Genomic DNA, 22,900 nt, shown 5'->3' on the forward strand with positions numbered 1-22,900 from the left:
TATGCTTTTAGTGGCTTTTAGCAGAACTTGAGATCCTTTTAAGTGCCTTTTATCCACTGTCTAATTTGGTTTGGCCTTTCCCCTGCTGTTTTATCTGATGTTTCTATTTCCTATTTCATGTTATTGCTTTTCTTTTGTTTATTGTGTTTTAGTGTTCTGTATTGCAAATGGTATTGGGACCTCTTCTGGGGCAAAATGTGTGTGTGTGTGTGTAATTGTTATAAAAATGAAATAAAAGCTGTGCAAAGTTCCAGACCAGTTCTGAAGATCTGCCTATTGCCAGAGAAGGGTCTGAAGATATCATAACCATCATATGTCCAGAAACCTGTCACCTGCACACTAGGCCAAACTCTGCCCCATTGCTTCCACCCAATTGCGTATACCCCATGTATTTAAGGCACATTTCCCCCCACCTAAAGAATCATGGGGGGGGGGGAGCTGTGGTTTCTTCAGGTGCTGGGGATTGCAGCTCTATGAAGTGTAACATTCCCAGAAGTCTTTGTGGGGGGGGGAGTCTCTTAAATCAATGCTAGGGGAGGTGGCCAGGTTTTTTGCCCTGGGTGAAGCTGCCAGAGGGGCGCCACTGAAGCATCCAGCCTGTGTGTGGATGGATGCAAATGTTTGTTTGTTTGTTTGTTTTTGCCAAACAGCGTCTTTGTCCCGGGTGAAATTGAGCCTAGTTTCGCCCTAGTTTAAATGTCCATGGCCTGGGTGTGTGAGAACCATGCTAAAGACAAAGCTATTCCCTCGCCAGGCTGTACATATTTGCCTGGATTTGCATAGACAAGATTTGTCTGCAGAATTGGGGGAGGGGGGTGAGCCGCACTTGTGGAATTGTGCTGCATTGCATGTTATCCCCAATGCTCTGTAGATTCGGAGCCAAAGAGGGTGGGGAGTGGTCTTACTGGAGATGCTCGGCCATTCGTCAAAGTTACAAAACCATCTGGTTACGCTGCAAGACCCCCCTATATTTCCACATGTCATGTACAAAGGAACAGGACCCCCGCCACTTGGTGCTGTGTCTTTTTGAAAAGATCCCTAGGCTCCGCCAAGCGAGCAGAATCAGAGCTTATTGTCTTCTTCCCCCTTCTCCCCCAACCCCCCCCCCCTTGATATGCTTGTCCACTGACCAAATTTTGCTCGCAGCTTTGCGGATTTCTTCTATCCGCTATAGCAATGTCGGTGAAGCGCTCTGTATTTTGTGGAGGATAAACGCTTAAAGATTATCAACATACAAAGGGCGGGCACGGCCTGCTGGAGGAATGCGGGGGGGGGGGCAGCTTTTTGGCCATCCAGGGTTGCAGCGGACAGCCTCTCAAATGCAGAGCAGATTTCGCTTGCTAGAATTCCTGACGGCGGCAGGTGAGTATCTGAATTTACCCCGTGGCGACCCCGGCATTCAGACCTGTATCGATCACGTCCATTAATCTTCTCTCTCCCCACCCTCCACCGCCGCGCTCCTTTTGGCGCATTCATTCATGGGGAAGGCTTGGAACAGATGGAAGTGTAGCCGAGGGCATCTGAGGACACACGCAAGGAACAGGCGGCTGCCTCTGCCGTCTCCACGAAGCAGCGCAGCGCACGGAGGACGAGTGCTGCGCGTGTGCTGAGCATGCTCGATGCGGCGTCGGCTGAAGGACACAGCGGGGCAACGGGGAGCTGTTCTGTTCTGTTCCCCCGCTAGCGAGCAGGAGGCTGGCTTTCAGCAAGATGGCAAGCCCAGCAGCAGCCATTTCAGGGAGCAGCAGCGGGTCTGCGTGTTGTTCAACGCAGCGCGGCAGACAGCAGACAAGGCGCCATCTCCTGTCCTGCGAATGCACCAGCCACACACAGGGCACAGCTCAGCTCCCCTTCATTTCAATGAGACGCATGCAGGAGAACTCCCCAGAGGATTGTCTCTTGCACAGCTCCCCTTCATTTCAATGGGGGTTGCGCAGGAGAACTCCCCAGAGGACTGTGCCTGAGGGTGGGAGAGAAATTTGGTTCAATTCACAGCTGCAGGAAGGGGGAGTGAGTGGTCTTGTGCTCTGCGCCTGTTTGGCATTCAGCTGGCCACTGTGAGAGCAGGACGCTGGACTAGGCGGGCAAGATGGCAGCTATCCTTGGAAGTTTGCACTTCTCCAAATTTAATGCTGCCCGCCGTTCCCAAAACGAAACATGTGTGCAAAAGTGCATATATTAAGGGAACGTGTGCCTTACAAATGCATGTATTAGTGAAGATAATTTCCCCAAATGCATTCTACTGGGGGAAATGCTCATATAAGGAGGAATGCGTACCAAAATGATAGTAAACTGATACAGAAATGTGGCAAACCGCAGTTAAAATTGGAAGAAGTGGGGGAAACAAATCAAATCTGACCAGTTTGTCCATCCCTAATTGTGCCCTATCTGAATGAGAGGAAGGTGAAGAAACATCAACTGGATTGTACCCAACATCAGTCCTACTCAGAGGAGATCCATTGAAATTAAAGGACATGCTAACTTAGGCCCAATAATTTCAGTGGGGCTACTCTGAGTAAAAGTTAGTTTGACTTCACACCCTACATCTCTTGAGCCAGCACAGATGACAAACACTTATTCTGTCCTGGAGAGCAACAAAAAGCCACTGGACAAAGACCCAATTCTGACTTGCAATCCTGATCCATAGCAGCTACCAGGACTAGCAATACCAACTCTCTGTGACCTTGAACTGTTGGTGGCAATACTCTCACCGCCTGAGCCCATGGAAGAGCACTTCTTTTCCAAGAGGCACCTCTTTGCACGCTCAGGAAAGTGCAAAGGCATGCATCTTTAAGTTCTCACGTGAAAAAGAGAAGTGGGGAGAAGAGAGAGACCAGCCTAAAAAGTTTGGCAGGTCAGTCTGGATGATGCTCTGGGCCCCTTCCAAGCCTAGTAGAAGAGACTGCTGAACCAACCAAACCAAATGACTACTTTTAGCTACAATCTCCAAAGAGGCTGCTCTGTTGCTATGGAGACAAATGGTGTAGCTTCCCCCACTCCTTGCCTAGCTGGATGCCACTTCATCCAAAGAATGGAGAATCATAAAGCCAAGAAAAGCTCTGGTGCAGGGTGGGAATTCACATTCCACACTTACCTTTTGCCCTCTGCTTTTCTGGTCTGTGTCTGAGCACTTTTTATTTATTTTACCCTGCCATTTTCCTCAGGGAAGCCCACTTTTTAACGTTGAATCGGAGCAAATGGCAACTTGGGTTTTTTGTGGATTGCTGTTTGTTCAGATTCAGAAGTAAAGGGCAGGTTTTCTTGGGGAAAGTACCGGAGCAAAAAAAAAAGTGCTTCCACAAGAAGCTTTAAAGTGCACACCTGTGCCTAGAAATGCAGAGCAAAGGTGTGGAGAAGCCCTGAGTTTTGACTGATGCTGGACTCTGGAGTAAGGTTACCAGACTTTTTTCAATGAATCTGGGGACACTTTTCTATTTCAATGGAATTTGTCAGGGGACTGATTTGTAAATCTGGTGACTGTCCCCGGGAAACAGGGACGTCTGGTAAGCTTACTCTGGAGACACAGAGGCCTGCCTTGCTCTGGGCTGGATCCAAGCTGTGACTGCTATGGCCTTCCCTGGAACCCTAATGAGGAGCAAGATCTGTTGGCATGTTCACACTGTGAGCGCCTCCACCCTTTGCTCAGGCTGTATATATGTCTAAATGAAACCAGATATCCTAAAGACACCACAGTCTCCATTGAGCTGCCTTGCAAGGAAACCGAATACTGGGTAAGCGCTGGTACCCTGGAGTCTCCTGCTGCTCAGAGATTGGGAGTGTGCCATTGTATGCAGGTGTGTATGTATGTATGTACCATATTTTTCCATGTATAAGATGCCCCCATGTATAAGATGACCCCTATTTTTTGAACCCAAAATTAAGAAATAAATATTTTAAACACCAAACAGAACAACTTTGATATTTTAATAAATATTCAAAACACCTGTATATTTAGTACCATATATTTAAACATCAAACAGAACAACTTTACTAATATATTTAGTATTGTAATTATGGCAGGTAATTTTAAAATTGGGGGGGGGCTAGTCAGCATTATTATAATGTGCAGTATAAAAACTGGATCAGCGGTGGCACTGGCATGGAGCTGGGCAGCTGAGCTGGAAAGAGAGAAGCATGTCCCTGATGGCCAGGAACTGGTCAGAGCTCGAATGCAAGAACCATAGCTAAAGAACCCTTTAAGAGGGAATTCATATGCTGCAGAAGTCAAATTGTTTTTTTCTGCTCCACTCTCAAACATCCAGGGAGCAAACTGCACTCTCCCCCTTGGGCCCAAATGGTCCACCCACTGCCTGCCCCCCCCCCAGCTGTAGGGTGGCTGAGTGGGAGGAGGCAGGCAGACTCCAGAGGCCCCTATGAACGGCTCACTCTGCCCCAGGCGCCGGACTGGATTTCTCCGCCGCCCGCTGTGAGGAGCTGCAACTGCCAGAGCAGGGGAATGGGGGGTCTGGGTAGCCAGGGGGCGGCTGAGGGCACCGGGTGGAAGGGACAATGTCTGGAGTGGGGGCTGCTGGGGGGGGAGTACCAGACCAGGCCAATAGTGAGGGGAGGCTGGGGGGAAAGAATATTGGAGGGCGGCATGTGTTTATTTATATATTTAATTGCAACATTCCGTCTATAGGGCGCCCCTCAATTTTAAACTTAAAAAATTTGGAGGGAAATATCGTCTTATACAATGGAAAAAAACATTATAAATAAGTAAATAAATAAATAAAGAGCAAGCAAGACCCAGCAAGCATTCTTGGCCCTAATCCAGTTCCATTATGGCCTACTTCTGTAGCATTGCTTGGCAGGTTCTTTCAGAAGGTACAAAGATAAGAAGAGCCAGGTTTCTAGATCAGACCAAAGGCTCTCCTAGTACAGCATCTCATCCTCACAGCCTCCAACCAGGTGCCCCACAAGCAGGGCTGAGCGCAGCAGCACTGCCCAAACGTCTATTGCCCCACCCCCATTTGCCCCTGGAACCCAGGAGATTAGCATGGAGAATATGCTTCAGGTTGCATATGCCTTTAATGTGGCATGCAGCTGACCCTCAGTCTCTCTCAAGCCCACCCCTGACCTCAGCCTCTCCTCCATTCCCATTTAGGTCAGATGGCCATCAGTCATAGATGCTTCAGCCGAGATTCCTGCATTGCAGGGGGTTGGACTAGATGACCCTTGGGGTCCCTTACAACTCTACAGGTCTATGTTTCTATGATCCCCCACTGCTTTTAAGAGCACCATGGAGTTTAGCAGAAGTATAGATGCCAGCTTATTAATAATACAACATCATTAATACATGTGATCTCAACAGAGTTGGCTCAGTGTTTCCAGCAACTCACCAGGATTTATCCTCCTGAGATGTGTAGCAAAAATTTCCACAGCTGAGAGAGAACAGAGCCGAGAGGATTTATAAGATTCACAGGAAGCTCCTTGGTCTCAGGAGCAACTTGCATGACAACCCAAAGAAATGCACCTGGGCTCAGAGACCTGCGCTGGGAGCCAATTTGCCACTGGGCCAAGTATAGAAAGCCCTTAATAGCTTGGGACCAGTTTACCTGTGAGATTGCTTTACCCCATATTTGCCCACTTGATTGTGTTGACCTGCAGAACTGGCAGAGTTACATGTGCCACACAACAATCGTTCCACCTTGGTAAGAAATCAGTTGTTTAGTTCGCAGCAACATCCACACGGGATCTCCCTGCCTGTGGACAGCAGGAAGGCACCTCAATGGCATTATTTGTGGCCCCGGCTGAAAACATTTTTCTTTAGGCAAGACATCACAGACATGAATAATGTTAACGTGTTTTAATTTAACATGTATTCAAATTATTTTTGAATATATTTAATAGTTACTTTACACTGTTATTACTGATAGTTTATAGTTTTATTCTTTTTGTAAACTGCTTTGAGAGCAGTTTTTACAACCAAGTGGTATATAAATTTTATGAAATCAACAAAAGAACAACATAAGTCAATTCCACCCTTAACATTTGCACCCATACCCTGACTCTCTCCAGTATTCCTCACCACCACCACCTCCAATTGTTATGGGGCAATTCACATGCCTAAACTGGGGGCAATGAAGACACAATGGAGGGAGCATCTGTGTCAAATTCTGCTTAGAGCAAAGCAGAACTATAATTACTCCGCCGTTTCACAACATGCTGAAACTGTGGGATGGAATACTAGGGCAGACAAGTCACAACAGTTCCCAGAGTGTCCACATGGAGGACCACATGGAGGAACACCTGACCATGTCAGTTTCGTGTTCCTCCACACATGAAAATGAGATGGGAAAGGTGGCAGATAAATTCACTGGCCAGTAGTCATTTCCCTCTCTTGGACCACACACTTCAGAGAAGCAAGAGATGTTGCAGAGACACTGCTTCATTTGAAAATTGGTGCATGTCCTGTAACTTCCTGCTGACATCCTAAAACCATTTACCATTCACTCTGCAAATGCTGCAGCAGCAGGGTGGGGGTGCAAAAAAGCCCCTACAGAAGCCAATAATATGATCACATTGGGGAAGCATTGCAGAGCAGCTAATAAAGTGGAGTGGTGTGTGAATGATCCAGTATACATCCACCACTAATGCACAATTAGTGCTTCCATCACATGTTTCATTGCTGCAGAATACACCCAGAAACCCCCCACCACCACCAATCTTGAGGGACCCTGACTCAAAATTTACTGAAGTCCAGCATTCTGTTCCCTACAGTCACAAGGGAAAGGGTGATTCTCAGTGGTAGAGCATCTGATTTGAACACAGAACACACTGGGTTCAATCAATGATCTTTCCATCTAGGGTGTGGAAAACCCTCCTCTGCCCAGGAGCCTAAGAAATGCTGCCAGTCTCCGCAGACAGTACTGAGCCAGGAGGACCAATGGCCCGGCTGAAGCAGAAGGCGCCTTCCTGGTTTGTCCTCACTAAAGACAGAGATGGTCCAGAAAGACTCCCGTTTGAAACCCCCGAGAGCCTCTATCACTCAGCAGCACAGTCCAGGAGTTAGCAAGCTTTTCCTGCTGAGGGCCACATTCCATCAGAACTATTCCTGAGGGCCACATGCCAGCTCCAGAGCCGGTACTGAGCAGAGCCAAAGAACTCCCCAAACTCTTAAGAACCTCCTAAGAGAATAAAAGAGAGAGTTGTTGGGGGGGGGGGTGAGTTGATGATCCGAACTGCCACCGCTCCCTTTGCCACTTGCTCGTTGTTAACTCCTGGCTCACTGTGGCCACTCACAGCTGCACCCTCTACGGATCTGTCCATCTTTCCAGGCAGAGGCAGTGGAGGGACCCTTTTCAGCGGAGGGCCGTATGGGGGCCATAGGTGGACGAGGCGGGGGTGGGGCAGAGCAAGGAATGTGAACTAGAGCAGGGGAACCTCCTTCTCTCGAGCCCCCATCCAGGCAAGCAGAAAACCATGTTCAGAGAGGGCAAGAGACTCATCCCAGCCAGGCAAAAACACGCAAGGTGTGCGCGTGCGTGTGCTATGCTAGCAGGTGAAGGTTGTGACTTGGGTAGTGTCCCAGGGGCCAGAAAGAGAGGGTCGGATTTGGGGCTTCCATCCCGGCTTTCTCTTTTCAATGCTTTTTTTTGGGGGGGTGCGTGGATGGGCGAGGGAGGTGCCGTTTCTCTCTCCAAAGCCAGAGGGGGAAACAGGGAGCGGGCTGGCGCTACTGCCGACGCCCCGGAGGGACGCCCAGAGGCGCCTCCCGGCCTGTGCGCTCTGCGCTGCGCAAAGCCTGTCCCGCAGCAACGGCCGCTGCGCTCAGCCTGGCGGTGGGTCTTACGTGCGCGCCGAGTGTCCTGGCGAGGCTGCCTGGTTCGCTGCGTTCCCTGCGGGGCGGGGAAGAGCAGCAGCAGCAGGAGGAGGAGCTGAGCGCAGCACCAAGGCGGAAGGCACGTCCGCAAGCCGGAGCCGAGGAAGCCGGGCCCCGCCGTGCCAGCTCCGGCGAGTGCGCGCATTGCCCCGCGCCCGGGCACCAAGCCCAGGGGCCGGTCGTCCCCCTGGCTCCGCGCTGCCCACACGGACCGGCAGCAGCTCTCCGGGTATCTGGAAGGGGTCTTCCCAGCCACACCTGGAGATGCCAGCGGGGATTGGTCGCGGATAGCTTTTAAAGAAACTTCGACCGTGGACCAGACAGTCTGCCTCCCCCCCCTCTGCCTAGTCTACCTCACAGGGCTGTTTTGAGGGTACAATGCAGTATGAGCCCCTTGGAAGGAAGGCACAATGTAAGAGTCACTCCCTGTCACCGCCAACCAAAGGAAGATCAGGTGGCAGCAGGCATATAGAATGCAGCGCACAGTCCTGGCTGCCTCGCCCCAAAAGTATATTGCAGAGTTGGAAAATGGCAGGCCGCGAAATGGTCAAGGCGAGGGAGCGACTCCCCCATGAAGAAAGGCGGCAGGATCGGGGGCTTTTCAGCTTAGAGAAAAGGCGAGTAGATGCGGCAGGATAGAAATTTATGACAGGGTGAAAGTGGAAAGAGAAAAGTTCTCTCGCTCTCTCATAACCCTATAACTTGGGGACTACCAGGGAAGCTGAATGTGGGAAGATTCGGGAGAGATGAGAGAATGTCCTTCTGCATCGTTTCGCTATGGAATTTGCTTCCACAAGAGACGGGGTAGCTTTAAAAGAGGATGGCAGAAATCCATGGAGGAAAAGACTGTGGAATCCTGCATGGCTGCTGGCCCCCATGGCTCGGTTCTGCCTCCGTGGCTGGGGAAACCCAGTCAGATGGGCGGGGTATAAATAATATATTTATTATTATTATTATTATTATTATTATTATTATTATTATTATTATTATTATTATTCCGTGGTCAGAGGCAGCGATGCTTCTGAATCCCAGTTGCTGCAGCAGGAAACCACACAAAGAGAGAGGAGGACTCTTGGACTCGTGTCCTGCTGGCAGGCTTCTCACAGGCAGTTGGTTGGTTGGGAGCAGAATGCTGCACTCGATGGACCATTGGCCTGATCCAGCCAAGCTCTTATTACGGTCTTAAGTTATAGGGGAAAAACCTTCCTCCGTCTGAGACCCTGGACAGCTGCTGCCAGGTAGAGCTGACAATATTGGGCTAGATCCGGGTGGCCAACACTTCATTGCACAGACTGAGGACTGCCTTAGTTCCGACAGCTGAATGCCAGCAGTCACACGGCCACCCACACTCTTCCAGGCCCCCCTTTCAGTGCAGGCCTGGCAAGGTCCTAGTGGGTTGAGGTCCTTGCGAGTTGGCAAAGGGTGGGGTTGCCATTAGTCATGCCATGGTTATATAGGGGACTCCGCGACCAGAGGCAAAGTAGCTCTTGAGTACAAAATAGATCCTGGGCGTCAAAAGCAGAGCGGAAGGAGATCTCCCTCCTGCTTTGCTTGGAGTACCTGACTGGCCAGGCGTTGGGACCAAAGGGCTGCTGCATCCGCCTCTTGCTGCCCTGCCAGCCCCGAGCTGAGCCGCTTTGTGAGGTTGGGGGTCTGATCTGAAGGATATTTGAAAGTCCACCCGTGGGCCCCTTCAGTCTGACCCAGAAGGGTTTAGCCTTAGGTCACATCCACACCGTACATGGAATGAACATTTATACCACTTTAAGAGCGATGGCTTACTCCCCACCCCACTCCCAAATCCTGGGGTCTGGGTGGGCCTGTAGTTTGGGTCCCCTAATATTCTTTTGGAGAAGTCATGACTTCTATAGCGCTGCAAGCAAGAGTGCTTTATAGGTAGGGCGTGGAGGATGTGACCTTCCTTAGGTTCCCATTCGGATGCTCCGCCCAAGGTACCCAAATGTCTCTGGCCTGCGGCGGCCTTGCTTGTGAAACCTTCCCATCACACGCCGCTTCCCTATTGATCCGTTGCAGAGAAACATCAGCAGAGGCGGCGGCAGCAAAGCAAGCCAGCCTGCCGGGTTCATCTAAGGTAAGGCGAGGGGCTGTCCTGTTGCAAAGGAGGAGCCTGGTTGATGAATGTGACCGTGCTCGGTGCGTGTGTGTACTTCTTGGCAGGGAGACAAGAGCGGGGGGAGAGAGGGAGAGGAGAGGACCGCAGTGCATAACCCCCGGATGGTGGATGGATGCGCGCGCCCCGCTTGTGGGGTGGGAGGCTGGGGGGAGCTTCCTTCCTTCCTGCCTGCCTGCCTGCGCTGAACCAGCCTCGCCTAGTAACAGTGCCACCCCGTCGCCCCCTCCCAGGCACTGACGTGATCACTCACCCCCTCCTCCTCCTCCTGTGACAATACACCAACCTTCCAGCATTTGACAGAGGAAAAGAGAGCCAAGCAGCTCTGCTTGTAACAGAAGGAGATAAGGAGAGGCCAAAGGAACATCGCGTTCAGCGTCCTGTTCTCCCTGAGGCCAACCAGATGCCCCTCGTGGGAAGCTCGCAAGCAGGACCCGAGAGGGCAGGAGAGCTCCTTTCCCTTGCAATTCCCCACCACGGGCATCCAGAGGTATCTCTTTAGCCACTGAGAGCGTTAATCACCATCGATTTGCCTCATTCTCTTCTACAGTAAAGCCATCCAAGTTGGTGGTGATCACTACTCTCCCTGGGGGCAAATTTCAGAGTTTAACCATGCACAGTGTGAAGAAGAACTTTCTGGTGGCCTGTCCTGAACTGGCCCCCTAGTCAGTTCTGTGACCCCTGTCCTAGGGCACAATTATTTAGGGTACGCCAGCCAAGGTGCATCTCTCCCACATTGGTCTCTACAGCCCCAGCAGGAGCTGCAACCTTCCCACAAAGGCACACTCTTTCATTTTCTCCTGAAACAACAACAGGACTCTTATGTCCTCACTGAGGTAGAGAGAGAGCGACACCACCTCCCATTTGCCCTTCCCTGTCCTTCCTATAAAGTTTGTGCCCATATACCACCAATTCTCTCCATTCCACCATGTTTCTGTCATGCCCACCATAGCTACCGGTATGCTGTCCTCTAATCCCAAACACTCCAGACTAAAAACTCTATGCTTTGCATTGAGTACTGTATAGTTAACTATATAGTTAATGTGTTTTTTAAAGTTTTGAAAAAAACTTTCGCCCAAGAGGCTAAACTGTTCTAACCCTTTCAAATTCCTGCTTTCTGGCATTTGAGCCACACACCCTGGTTTGAGTGGCTGCATTCACAGCGGGGAAAAGCTAGTCAGGCGTATAAATTTAGAGCAACCAAGTGAAGGTGCTTTGGCTGACTAAGCCTCAAGCTAACAGGTGAGTTCAGCAGCCAAGCAAGTTCAGCTGCAGGCAAAGCGGAGGCTGACTCTTCTGCCCCTCTGCCCATGGACCGAATAAACCCCAAAGCTTCCACATTAAATAAACCAATAAAAGCCAGTGTCTTGCTCATTTTGTCACATGTATGACAACTGCCTATAAATTGTGGGTGGGTGCCCAGATCCTCACCCTGATCCAGGAGCCAGGCCAGCTCACCTTTCCCACACCTTGCAAAAGGCCATCTTCTCTGCCTGCTGTGCATTTTATTCATGATGGCTGCATAAACACAGTGGGATATAGCCAATCCTAGTCATACTCTGACACATTGAAATTAATGGACACAATTTAGGGCCATTAATTCCAATGGGGCAGCTCTGAGCCAAAGAATCCTGGTAACTGTTGTTTACCCCTCACAGAGCTACAATCCCTAGCATGCCTAACATGCTACAGTTACCAGGATTCTTTGAGTGAAAGCAATGTGTTTCAAATGTGTGGTGTGTGCACAGCCTGACTTTGCATGGGAGCCGTAACAAAGTGTTGCAGTATATCATCACACAGCCATTACCTCTTCTAGAATATCCCATTCGGTTCCCATTTCCCCCATTTTCATCCTCCCTCACAATTTAAGAAGGATGTTGACAAGCTTGAAAATATGCAGAGGAGGAGGACCAAGAATGATCAAAGGTCTGGAAACCAAGCCTGATGAGGAACGGTTGAAGGAGCCTGGGGAATAGAAGACTGAGAGGAGATATGATGCCCTTCTTCTTCTTCTTCTTCTTCTTCTTCTTCTTCTTCTTCTTCTTCTTCTTTTAAATTTTATTTATACTTTTCAGATATATACATTTCACTGATTTTGCAATCATTTTAACATTTTAAAACTTGACTTCCTTCCCTCTCTTTCTGCAGTTCCTTAATTTTTCATATCTTCTGCATATCCAGATTAGCTTACCTTATTCGTTTATTTATCTTCTTTAAATAGATACTCTTATATAGCTGCAGGTTATTACAATAATCCTGCCAATGTTTTTTATCTGTTTACAATTTATCTGTAGATATTCAATAAACCTGAGAAGAGAAGACTCCCTGGAAAAGACCCTGATGTTGGGAAAGATGGAGGGCACAAGGAGAAGGGGACGACAGAGGACGAGATGGTTGGACAGTGTACTCAAAGCTACCAACATGAGTTTGACCAAATTCCGGGAGGCAGTGGAAGACAGGAGTGCCTGGCGTGCTCTGGTCCAGGGGGTCACGAAGAGTCGGACACGACTAAACGACTAAACAACAACATTCAATAAACCATTTCTGTTCTTTTATAAAAAGTTTATTATCTTGTTTTATTATTCTTCCAGGAATTATTCTCCATTTCTGCATATTCCATAAGTTTTTGTATCCATTCTTCCTTTGCTGGGACTTCTTCTTTCCAGATGCCATCTTCCATTATTTCAAGGACTGTCCCATGGAAGAGGGAACAAGCTTTTTTCTCTCCTGATCTGGAGGGAACGACCTAAACCAATGGCTTCAAGTTACAAGAATGGTGATTTCCACTAAACATTTGGAAAAAACTTTCTGACAGTAAGAGCTGTTCAACAGTGGAACAGTCTCCCTTGGGAGGTTGTGGGCTCTCCTTCCTTGGAGGTTTTTATGCAGAGGTTGGATGGCCATCTGACATGGATGCTTTAGCTGAGATTCCTGCATTGAAGGTGGTTGGAATAGAATATATAGATGACCCCTGCGGTCTCCTCCAACTGTACAATTCTGTGATTCTATGAAACTTAGCATTCTGTGATCTCTGAATATGCTCAGTCCTCAATGGGCCATTGGAAGGGGGGTGCCTTCTTGGGTTTTTACCCTATATCCCTCCTCCCTACCTATTTTTGTACTTTTGTAATCTTTGGTTTTCCATAGCATGATGCTACCTCCCTGCAGTTTCTCTGATGCCCTGTTTTGGCTACAATCTGATCAGCACTTACCAGCTAAATTTGCTGCTAGAAGAAATGATATTTTAAAGATGTCTGGGCAGGAATCTAAATAGAAAAAAATCCTTCAGTAGCACCTTAAAGACCAACTAAGTTTTTATTTTGGTATGAGCTTTCGTGTGCATGCACACTTCTTCAGATACACTGAAATAGGAGTCCCCAGGCGCTTACGTGGAGAAGGGGTGGGGAGGGGTGGGGAGGGGAGGGGGTATCACTCAGAAGGGTGGTGGAAGTGGGTGATTGACTGACTGGTAGCTGTTGATGGCTGAAAATGACTGCAAATGGTTTTGCATGAAAAAGCAAGGGTTGAGATGGCTGAAGATCGCTTTATCATGTATAATGAGATAAGAATCCTATGTCTCTGTTCAAACCAGGTCCCTCCATGGTTTTGAGCTTGGTGATAAGTTGTAATTCAGCAACTTCTCTTTCCAGTCTATTTCTGAAATTCTTTTGTAGTAATACAGCTACTTTGAGATCTTGTATAGAATGTCCTGGGAGATTGAAGTGTTCTCCTACTGGTTTTTCAGTCTTGTGGTTCCTGATGTCAGATTTATGTCCATTTATCCTTTGGCGTAGGGTTTGGCCTGTTTGTCCAATATAGAGAGCTGAAGGGCACTGTTGGCATTTGATGGCATACACAATGTTAGAAGATGAGCAATTAAATAGTCCTGAGATGGTATGTTGGATGTTGTTGGGGCCAGTAATGGTGTTGTCCGGGTGTATGTGGCAGCAAAGTTGGCATCTGGGTTTATTGCAGGCTCTGGTACCAGTGTCCATGTTAAGTCTGGTGGTTGTATTATGAACAAATGCCAACAGGCCCCATGCAGGCCTGTCTGCATGAAGAGGGTTGTGTGAGTGTGCTTAGAAGCTAGCCTATGGTACCCACAGGTAGAAACTGTTAGTTGCTCCACCCACCTTTTTCCTCTGGCCCCGCCCCCACCTCTAGAAGGCTGCCCAGAAGGGAATGTTGCCCTCAGGCTAGAAAAGGCTTCCTTAGAGCATATTAGAGCAGCCAAATAAAGGACCTTCAAGGGAAATCCTGATAAATCACAATTTATCAGGAAATTCAGTTTTTTACCTATACTTGACTTTGGATGAGGTATTTTTACAATGCTACATATGTTGCCAATTGGTATGCTTACCAATTCCAGGATGTGTGCATGTGTCAGTTCCCTCTGACCTCACACCTGTGCACTTCCTGGCCATGCATAGAAGTGAGCATCCTTGCCGGCTTATGCTGTATCATAAATGTGCTGAAGCTTTAAGTTGACCTAAGACTCTTTGGGGTTGTATGGAAAAGGCTGTGAATGATGGTGGGGAAGGCAAGCCCAGCGAGCTGCAGTTTGCAGAGTCCCCCAGGAAGGCGGATGGGTTGTCTAAAGCATCCTGGGACTTGTAGCCCGGCCTGGCTGGGAAGGGGCTCGAGGGTTCCCTGACAACTCTCACCCAGCACCCTTAACAGACTGCCGTTCCCAGGATTCCTTTGGGTTTAAAGTGGCGCTTTAAATGCATGATGCGAATGTGGACTTATTATGTACTCAATAAAATGAAAGCAGGGGACCTGAGGATTATGTTTGATGAGGAGTAGGGCGATCCCACGCCCACTCCACCCCACCCCACAACAACCCTCCAGCATTTAAAACAAAGGATCCTCGATCTCACAACAGATCTGGCGCGAGAGCAGAAATAACGCCCGGATAAACCGGGACACCGCCAGTGGAAGCTTATGCGCTGGTCCTTCTTGGAGGAGTTTCTATGGGCTGACGTAGCCGCGCTGGTGCAGCAGGCGCGTCGCCGGCTCACTTCTCTATTTATAACCTGCGCGCGCGCCTCGCCGCGAACAGCGGCTCCAGCCGACGCAGCGCTGAGTCCCGCCGAGCCAGCGGCTTCCCTCGCCGTTTCCGGGGCTGGGCGCAAGCGGGGCTCCTTGCTGCGTCTTTGCCAGCCGCCATTCCCAACCTGTTAGGCTCCCCCAGCATCAGCACGCCGAGCCTGGCCTGGCCTATCTTCAGAAGAGACGCTTCCACCCAGGGACGGCTGTGGGCAGGATTCCTGCATTGCAGGGGCTGGACTGGATTGCCCTCGCTCGGACTAGTCCCTTCTCGCTCTCCAGTTCTATGGGAACAGCGGATTTAGGGCGCGCAGCTTCTGCATAGGATGCGATCGCTCGCTGAGATCCCTCCCCGTTGCAGAGGTTCAGCAGAAAGTGCCCCACCTTCAGCGCTGGGGGGCTGAACATGAGATGTTGCCGCTCTTCGCTTTGCACTCTTCCAGCAAGTGGCTCCTTCAGAGCAGAGGCAGGTTGAGGGGAGAGTGACCAGTTGGGTCTCACTGGGTGCTGAGCTTTGGGGGTCCCACAACTCTTATTTAAGATGGAGTGAGAGAAGCAGGGAGAGGATGAATGTTGGCGTCACACAGGGCAGTGTTGAAATTTGAGCCCCCAGGGTCTGCCCCTGTTCAGAGCCCTGGCTAAGCTTCCCTAACCTGGTGCCCTGCAGCTCTTCTGGACTGCAAGGCCCATCAGTCGATAGGAAGCGGTTTTGGCCCTTACTGCCCAACTAAGTGTCTGGTGAGCCTTGCAGGGGCAGGAGCAGTGGAGTAGCTCATGATTTGGGGCAGGTGGCAGGTGTTAACTACAGCTACAGCCCTGTGGACATGTACGCACTAGTAAATTTCATCAAATCCAGTGGCCATTTGCACGGCTGGCTCACACATGAGGCAAGGTGAGGCAACTGCCTCGGGTGGCAGGATCCACAGGGGTGGCAGATCCCTATGTAGATCTTTACCTGCCCACTTTGTTCTTGATGTAGATCTCCACTCACCCCTTCTTCCCTGACCATTAACTTCTGATCAAACAGGCAGCAGATTAGGCTGCAGGTGGCAGGAACTGCGCAGCTTCTGTACCTAACCTGGAACACTTTGCTCTGTGAAATGTCACTTTTTTGTGAAAGGGGCTAGATGGATTTTCTACCCCCCCCCAGTTGCTAAGAGCCAAGGCAAGAAGAAAAAAGGGAGGTAGAAACTAAGGGATAGTGTGGCAACTCTTTTTTGCTGCAACTGGCGAAGCTTAGAAGCTATTGAAGAGATTGCTCCTGTGGGAGAGGGAGGGCAGCTGGGACTTTGGAAAGAAGGAGATAAGAGTCATAGAATGGTAGAGTTGGAAGTGATCCCCTGCAATGCCGGGCTATTCAGCTGCCCCATATGAGGATTGAACCTGCAACCCTGGTATCATCAGCACCATGCTCTATCAGGCATGTCAAACCTGCGGCCCTCCAGATGTTTTGGCCTACAACTCCCATGATCCCTAGCTAGCAGGACCAGTGGTTGGGGAAGATGGGAATTGTAGTCCAAAACATCTGGAGGGCCGCAGGTTTGACATGCCTGCATCGATTGAGCTATCCAGTGGTGGGGAGGAGCTATGGGAGCAGGTGTAGAGGCATTTTTCAGTCCAAGGGCCACAATCACTTCTGAGAAACCATTTGGGGGCCACGTGCCAGTGGTGGGCAGGACTAGAGGCAAAACTGGGAGGAGCTACATATGTGAATTTTACCTTTGTACAGCAGGCTAGTTTCTATGCAAATACATCCATCCTCTGTCTGGCAAGCAAAAGGTGTGGTCAAAGTTCAAAGGTCTATTTTCAGGCAGGCAAAAGCACATAGTCTGGCAAGGGCCAGCTGGTGGAGCTTAGAAGGTTGCACTCAGCCCCCAAGACAGATGTTCCCCACCCCTCCTATAGAAGGCAAGTGACCATAGAAAGACGTCAAATACTTCATGGAATCATAGAGTTGGAAGAGACCACAAGGGCCATCCAGTGCATCCACCGGCCAAGCAGGAAACACCATCAAAGCATTCCTGACAGATGGCTGTCAATATATGGTAACTTTAAAAAGAAAGTCTAGGGGAATGGTGAGGGCATAGGGAAGGAAGAGGGGTACTGATAAATTTGGATCTGCAGAGATGAAGTAGTACTAAAATCCACAAACTGATTTGAAATTAAGCAAATATTTGGGTTTTAGTCCTCCCTTGGACTGATAAGTCATCTGAAATAGCCCAAGTAGAATGCTGGGAATGCAGCCAGAACTTTTGACTAGGGGAAGCAAGCTAGGGATAGTTGGGGATGAGATGGGGCAGAGAGAGAAGCAGGGAGACGAGCAAGGCTGCAATAAGTGGATGCTGCAGGCAGATGAGGAGGCAGTGTTGGCAAAACTCCACTGGGGAGCCCGTACTGGAGCTACGTGCAGCACACCCTGTTCAAACCATCCCTAATAGCCTCTTTTACAAGTACTGAAGCGATACAGTCCACCCTACTCCTGTTTTGTAAAGAAATCAATAAGATCCTCTTGCAGCAGGAAACCAAAACTGTCTGAAAAACCTTTGCCTCTGCAATACACCTCTTGGCACACGGGCAAACCAGACACCCCCTACCTGAGCAGGCGGATAAAAAAAGAGCAGTAATGCTACACTGGTCAGAACAAACTGCTGCTCAGGAGCAGTGGAGCAAAGCAATTTTACACTCCTGATATCGTGTTCTTAAAGGGAAGCTCTTATTTAGACTCCAAAACATTTTCCTTTATTTCAAAATGTGGCTTAGATGCCCCAGCTGTTTGTGAGTCACCCTGCTCATTCAAAGTACAGCCCTGAACTTCTGCTCCAAAGTCCAGTCCTGACAGCACAACTGAAAACTGGCCTCTTGCAGCCACTACTGTCACTGCACATGGGCGTAGGCAGGGGGGCAGTTGCCCCCTAGAAGCAGGGCCACTGGTAGCCAGCCTGCCCCGCTGCCCACCGCCGCCCGGTGCCGTCTCCCTTCTCCCTGGCTGGCTGTGGGGCGGGCGGAGGGAAAGCCCCAGAGCCGCGCAAAGCTCTAGCCGGCTGGCTGTGGGGTGGACAGAGGGAAAACCAGTCAAACGCTTTGCGCGGCTCTGGGGCTTTCCCTCCACCCGCCCCACAGCCAGCCAGGGAGTCTTGGTAGACCACAAATTGCAGCAGCTAAAAAAGCCAATGCAATTCTGGGCTGCATCAATAGGAGAAAGGTTGTTTTCTGCTGCTCCAGAGAAGCAGACACGGAGCAATGGATTCAAGCTACAAGAAAGAAGATTCCACCTAAACATTAGGAAGAACTTCCTGACAGTAAGAGCTGTTCGACAGTGGAATTTGCTGCCAAGGAGTGTGGTGGAGTTTCCTTCTTTGGAGGTCTTTAAGCAGAGGCTTGACAGCCATATGTCAAGAATGCTTTGGTGGTGTTTCCTGCTTGGCAGGGGGTTGGACTGGATGGCCCTTGTGGTCTCTTCCAACTCTATGATTCTAATATACTAAGTCATTCACATTTCTAAGCAGAGTACAAAAACACAGACCACAGGGGGTTGGACTGGATGGACCCTTGGAGCCTCAGCTTCAGGATGTCCTTCCAGTGAGCACTCAGGGCTGATTTCCTTAACAATGGATAGGTTTGATCTTCTTGCAGTCCATGGGACTCTCAAGAGTCTCCTCCAGCACCATAATTCAAAAGCATCAATTCTTCGGCAATCAGCCTTCTTTATGGTCCAGCTCTCACTTCCATACATCACTACTGGGGAAACCATAGCTTTAACTATATGGGCCATACTGTATAAGAATTAAAGACCCAGGGTGTACATTTGTTTGATTTCCAATATTAATTGCATTTAACCTTTGGCTAGCATGCATCTATGAATGATTCCTGCATGCCTTCAGGTAGCCAGTTTGTCCACAGACAGCTTTCCAGGTCGTGTGGCCAAAGGACTAAACTGCTTCTGGCGCAACAGGACACCGTGATCAAGTGCCAGAGCGCATGATCATCAGTGCCCCCCCTTTGAGGGGCTTTGCCATTCCAATGGTGCGTGTGTGCCACATCTTCTTACCGATCGTGCAGGGTGGGGCTCAACTGCCCCCACCCCAATATTTTATGGGAGCCGAACTCCAAAGTGCATGGAACTCTGCACATGCTTACATGCAAGTCCCGCCTTTTCTTCCCTCTCCCCCCAACAAAAAAAGGGGTCTTGCGCTTCTTAGGAGAGAAACCTTTTGGACTGCAAGGGCCTGGCCCTCTGTGACCGGGCGAGGGGGCTTCCTCACGGGCGAAGCTACCCCAGACGGAGTGCCAAAGGCCTCGCCCGCCCGCTCGGCCTCGCCCTTGTCGCAGGCGGGGCGGGGGCAGGCGAGAGGGAGTGCGCAGGCGCGAAAGAGGAGGCGGCGAAAGCCTCGCGCTCGTTCCCTTTCCCCCGCCGCTCTTTATCTTTATTCTCTCCCTCCCGCTCGTTTCTTCGGGGGGGGGGAGGCGGGGCTTAGCTTAGAACACCGCTGACTTCCGGTTGTGGCTCCTTCCCTCCTCGCTCCCTCCCTGGACTCAGTCCGTCTGTCCGTCACCGGAAGTGGGCATTGGCCGCTACAGGCGGGGCGGGAGGCGGCCCGGAAGGGGAGGTGGCCTGAGGGAGCGAAGTGCGTGTGAATGAGTGAGTGAGCGAGAGAGAGAGAGAGAGAGAGAGGGAGAGAGAGAGGGAGAGAGGGAGAGAGGCAGAGCGAGAGGCAGCGAGCGAGCGGGTGAGGAAGGCGCGCGCCTGCGTGAGTGTGTGTGTGTGTGCGCGCGTGCGTGTGTGTGGAGGAGGCGAAGGCGGCGGCGGAGGAGAGCCGGACGGGCGGAAGGCAGGCTGGGCCTGACGGCGGCTGAAGGAATCCGAGGAAGGAGAAGATGGCGGATGGCGACAGCGGGAGCGAGCGAGGGGGCAGCGGGAGCGGCAGTGGCGGCGGCGGCGGCGGAGGAGGAGGAGGAGGCTTCCAGGGACACCGTGGCGGTGGCGGAGGCGGCGGCGGCCCCGGCCCGGAGCAGGAGACGCAGGAGCTGGCGTCGAAGCGCCTGGACATCCAGAACAAGCGCTTCTACCTGGACGTGAAGCAGAACGCGAAGGGCCGCTTCCTGAAGATCGCCGAAGTGGGCGCGGGGGGCTCCAAGAGCCGCCTCACGCTCTCCATGGCGGTGGCCGCCGAGTTCCGGGACTACCTGGGCGACTTCATCGAGCACTACGCGCAGCTGGGGCCCAGCAGCCCTGAGCAGCTGGCGCAGGCCTCGCCTGGCGGGGAAGACGGCAGCGGCGGCGGGGGGCCTCGGCGGGCCCTCAAGAGCGAGTTCCTGGTGCGCGAGAACCGCAAGTACTACCTGGACCTGAAGGAGAACCAGCGCGGCCGCTTCTTGCGCATCCGCCAGACCATCAACCGCGGGCCGGGCGGCGGCGGAGGAGGCGGCGGAGGGCCGGGCTTCCCCGGGGGCCCTCCGGGCCTGCAGAGCGGCCAGACCATCGCGCTGCCGGCGCAGGGCCTCATCGAGTTCCGCGACGCGCTGGCCAAGCTCATCGACGACTACGGCGCCGACGAGGACGAGCTGGGCGGCGGCGGCGGTGGGGGCCCCGGGGGCGGCGGCGGCCTGTACGGCGAGCTCCCCGAAGGCACCTCCATCACGGTGGACTCGAAGCGCTTCTTCTTCGACGTGGGCTGCAACAAGTACGGCGTCTTCCTGCGCGTCAGCGAGGTGAAGCCTTCCTACCGCAACGCCATCACGGTGCCCTACAAAGCCTGGGCCAAGTTCGGCGGGGCTTTCTGCCGCTACGCCGACGAGATGCGAGACATCCAGGAGCGCCAGCGGGACAAGCTGTACGACCGACGAGCTGGGCCCGCCGGGCCAGGGAGCGGCAGCGGAGCCGGAGACGATTCCGACGGAGACGATGTAGACGACGACTGAGCCTCTCCTCTCCTCCTGCTCCCCCGCCGCCTCCTCCCCGTCGCCCCATTGCTTTTGACAACCCCCTTCTCCTCACCTCAGCCACCTTCCGCTCAGGCCGGGAGGTTGCCATGGAGTACGGGACTGGGTGTAAGCAGGGAAGGAAAACTGGCCCCAAGCTTTCCTCCCCACCTCACACGCATCCTTTCGTCGTGGGAGAGAGCAAGCTTCGAGATAACCTGCACCACTTCTGGAGCTCCATCCTGATCTCTATCTCTGTGACCCTTTTATTTTTCCCAGGGATACAGCATCTGTTGGGCTTCACCGTCATCATTGCCTCCCCTGCAGAGAGGAATCTTGGTGGCCTCAGTTAACCTCAACCGTCGCCCATGGTGGAGAGAAGGGGATCTCAGCCATCTAAATCTGTCCTGCCTTCCAAGGCTCCTCCTCTACCAAATGGCTGAGATGTTTTATTTGGGAGGAAGGGAGGGAGAATAGTTACTTGGATCTTGACTCTCTCTTTCACTTCCACCCAGACCCTTCACTCTTGCATTTCTGAGATGGGGCCCCTCTGCTCTTGAAACCAGCATTCTGGAGAATAAAAGGCCACTGAGCACTGTTTGAAGGAAGGGGAGAAGCCACCACCGTTGTCCAAATCAGTGGGGGCATGGGGCTTATTTTGAGGGGGGTGCGGATCCTGATAGGGCAAGTCATAGAGATAAATCATGGACTTAGACCAGCATAAAATGGGATTTAAATGGGTCAGGACATAGCAGGTGGGCAGGGGAAAGAAGCAACCAACTCAAAATACCTTTTCAGAAAAGTAATTGGGTGGGGGTAGCCTGTATCTGGACCAATGTCCATTGTTGTCTTTTTTTCCCTTTGCAGAATTGTTTGTTTTATTTTGGGGGTGCAAATTGCTAAGCTCCAGGTGCCTGAACTGGAATTGATAAATGAATTACTTTAAAGCTGGCAGGTTCTAAAGATCTTAAATGGTATTTCATTTTTCTTTTTTAATGGGGGTTGCAAACAGGTAGATTAAAACAGGCATAAAGCACAAGGCATGCAGAGTGGACTGGTCGCTGCTCGCTAAAGTTCTTCCCCTTCTCTCCAAATAAGGTGAAAGCAAATGGCTTTAATAGGAGGTGGAAACTGGAGCTGTCTTTCTGCTGACTTCAAAAGATGATCTGGTCAAAGAAGTGAAATCTGTAGCTGGGTTTTTAAAAAGCAAAATCTTCAAATTGTAATTTGGCAAAGGGACTGGCTACAGGTCTGTGAAAAGACCCACGTAGGAAAACGGAAGGCTTCTTTCATCGTGCAAACTAGTGGACATGAACACAGATACCAAGAACCTCAGGTCCAGAAGTCCAGCATCAGTTATTCTTTTAACAAGATTTTTTTTAACAAAAAGAGAACTATCCATTTTCTCAGTACCTCACATTATGTTAACAGCAGAGTTGGCAAGGATGAGTTGATGGGATGGATTGTTCAGAGCAATGCATGTCCAGTTGGAGCTTGATATCAATCACTAAAAAGGAGCAGAAACAACCCCACAAAAAGATCTGTGACTGAAGGTTCCCTAGCAGCGTTTTACCATCTTCACATTTTATTATAGACTGGCTACTGCCAATTTATCCAGCTGTCCTTTCCAAACAAAGTTGGGTGTCTCCACCCAAATAATTGCCTCATCTATATTTTGAATGGATTCTTAATCTAAAATGATATTTTTTTAAAACAAATGAAGTCAGCCCTATTCCCTCCAAAAGTGTTTTTAGATACTTTATATACTGGCAACTTTGAATTGAATGGAAGTGTACTGTTCACTGCAAAGTTTCAGGTATTATTTGTGGAACATCTTAAGAGAGGCAGGTAAACCTTCCTCTGCAATCTTTTTTAATTGTGCATGCCTGTCCTTTATTTGAGCTGCCTTTTTAATTTATTGCATACCCTTATTACCTTATTTTGGTATTACTCTTATCTATACTATCTTTGTTTTGTAT

General features: G+C 50.6%; 1 protein-coding gene across 1 annotated transcript; it reads left to right on the forward strand.

Moving 5' to 3' along the window:
* The first annotated feature begins 19,669 nt into the window (after window positions 1-19,669).
* Window positions 19,670-22,301, forward strand: PURB (purine rich element binding protein B). Its single transcript, XM_060276434.1, has one exon. It carries the CDS (start codon window positions 19,878-19,880, stop codon window positions 20,919-20,921), a length of 1,044 nt encoding a protein of 347 aa, XP_060132417.1. The 5' UTR covers window positions 19,670-19,877; the 3' UTR covers window positions 20,922-22,301.
* The last annotated feature ends 599 nt before the right edge of the window (window positions 22,302-22,900 follow it).

Source organism: Zootoca vivipara, chromosome 6, assembly GCF_963506605.1.
Source record: "Zootoca vivipara chromosome 6, rZooViv1.1, whole genome shotgun sequence".
Lineage (NCBI taxonomy): Eukaryota > Metazoa > Chordata > Lepidosauria > Squamata > Lacertidae > Zootoca > Zootoca vivipara.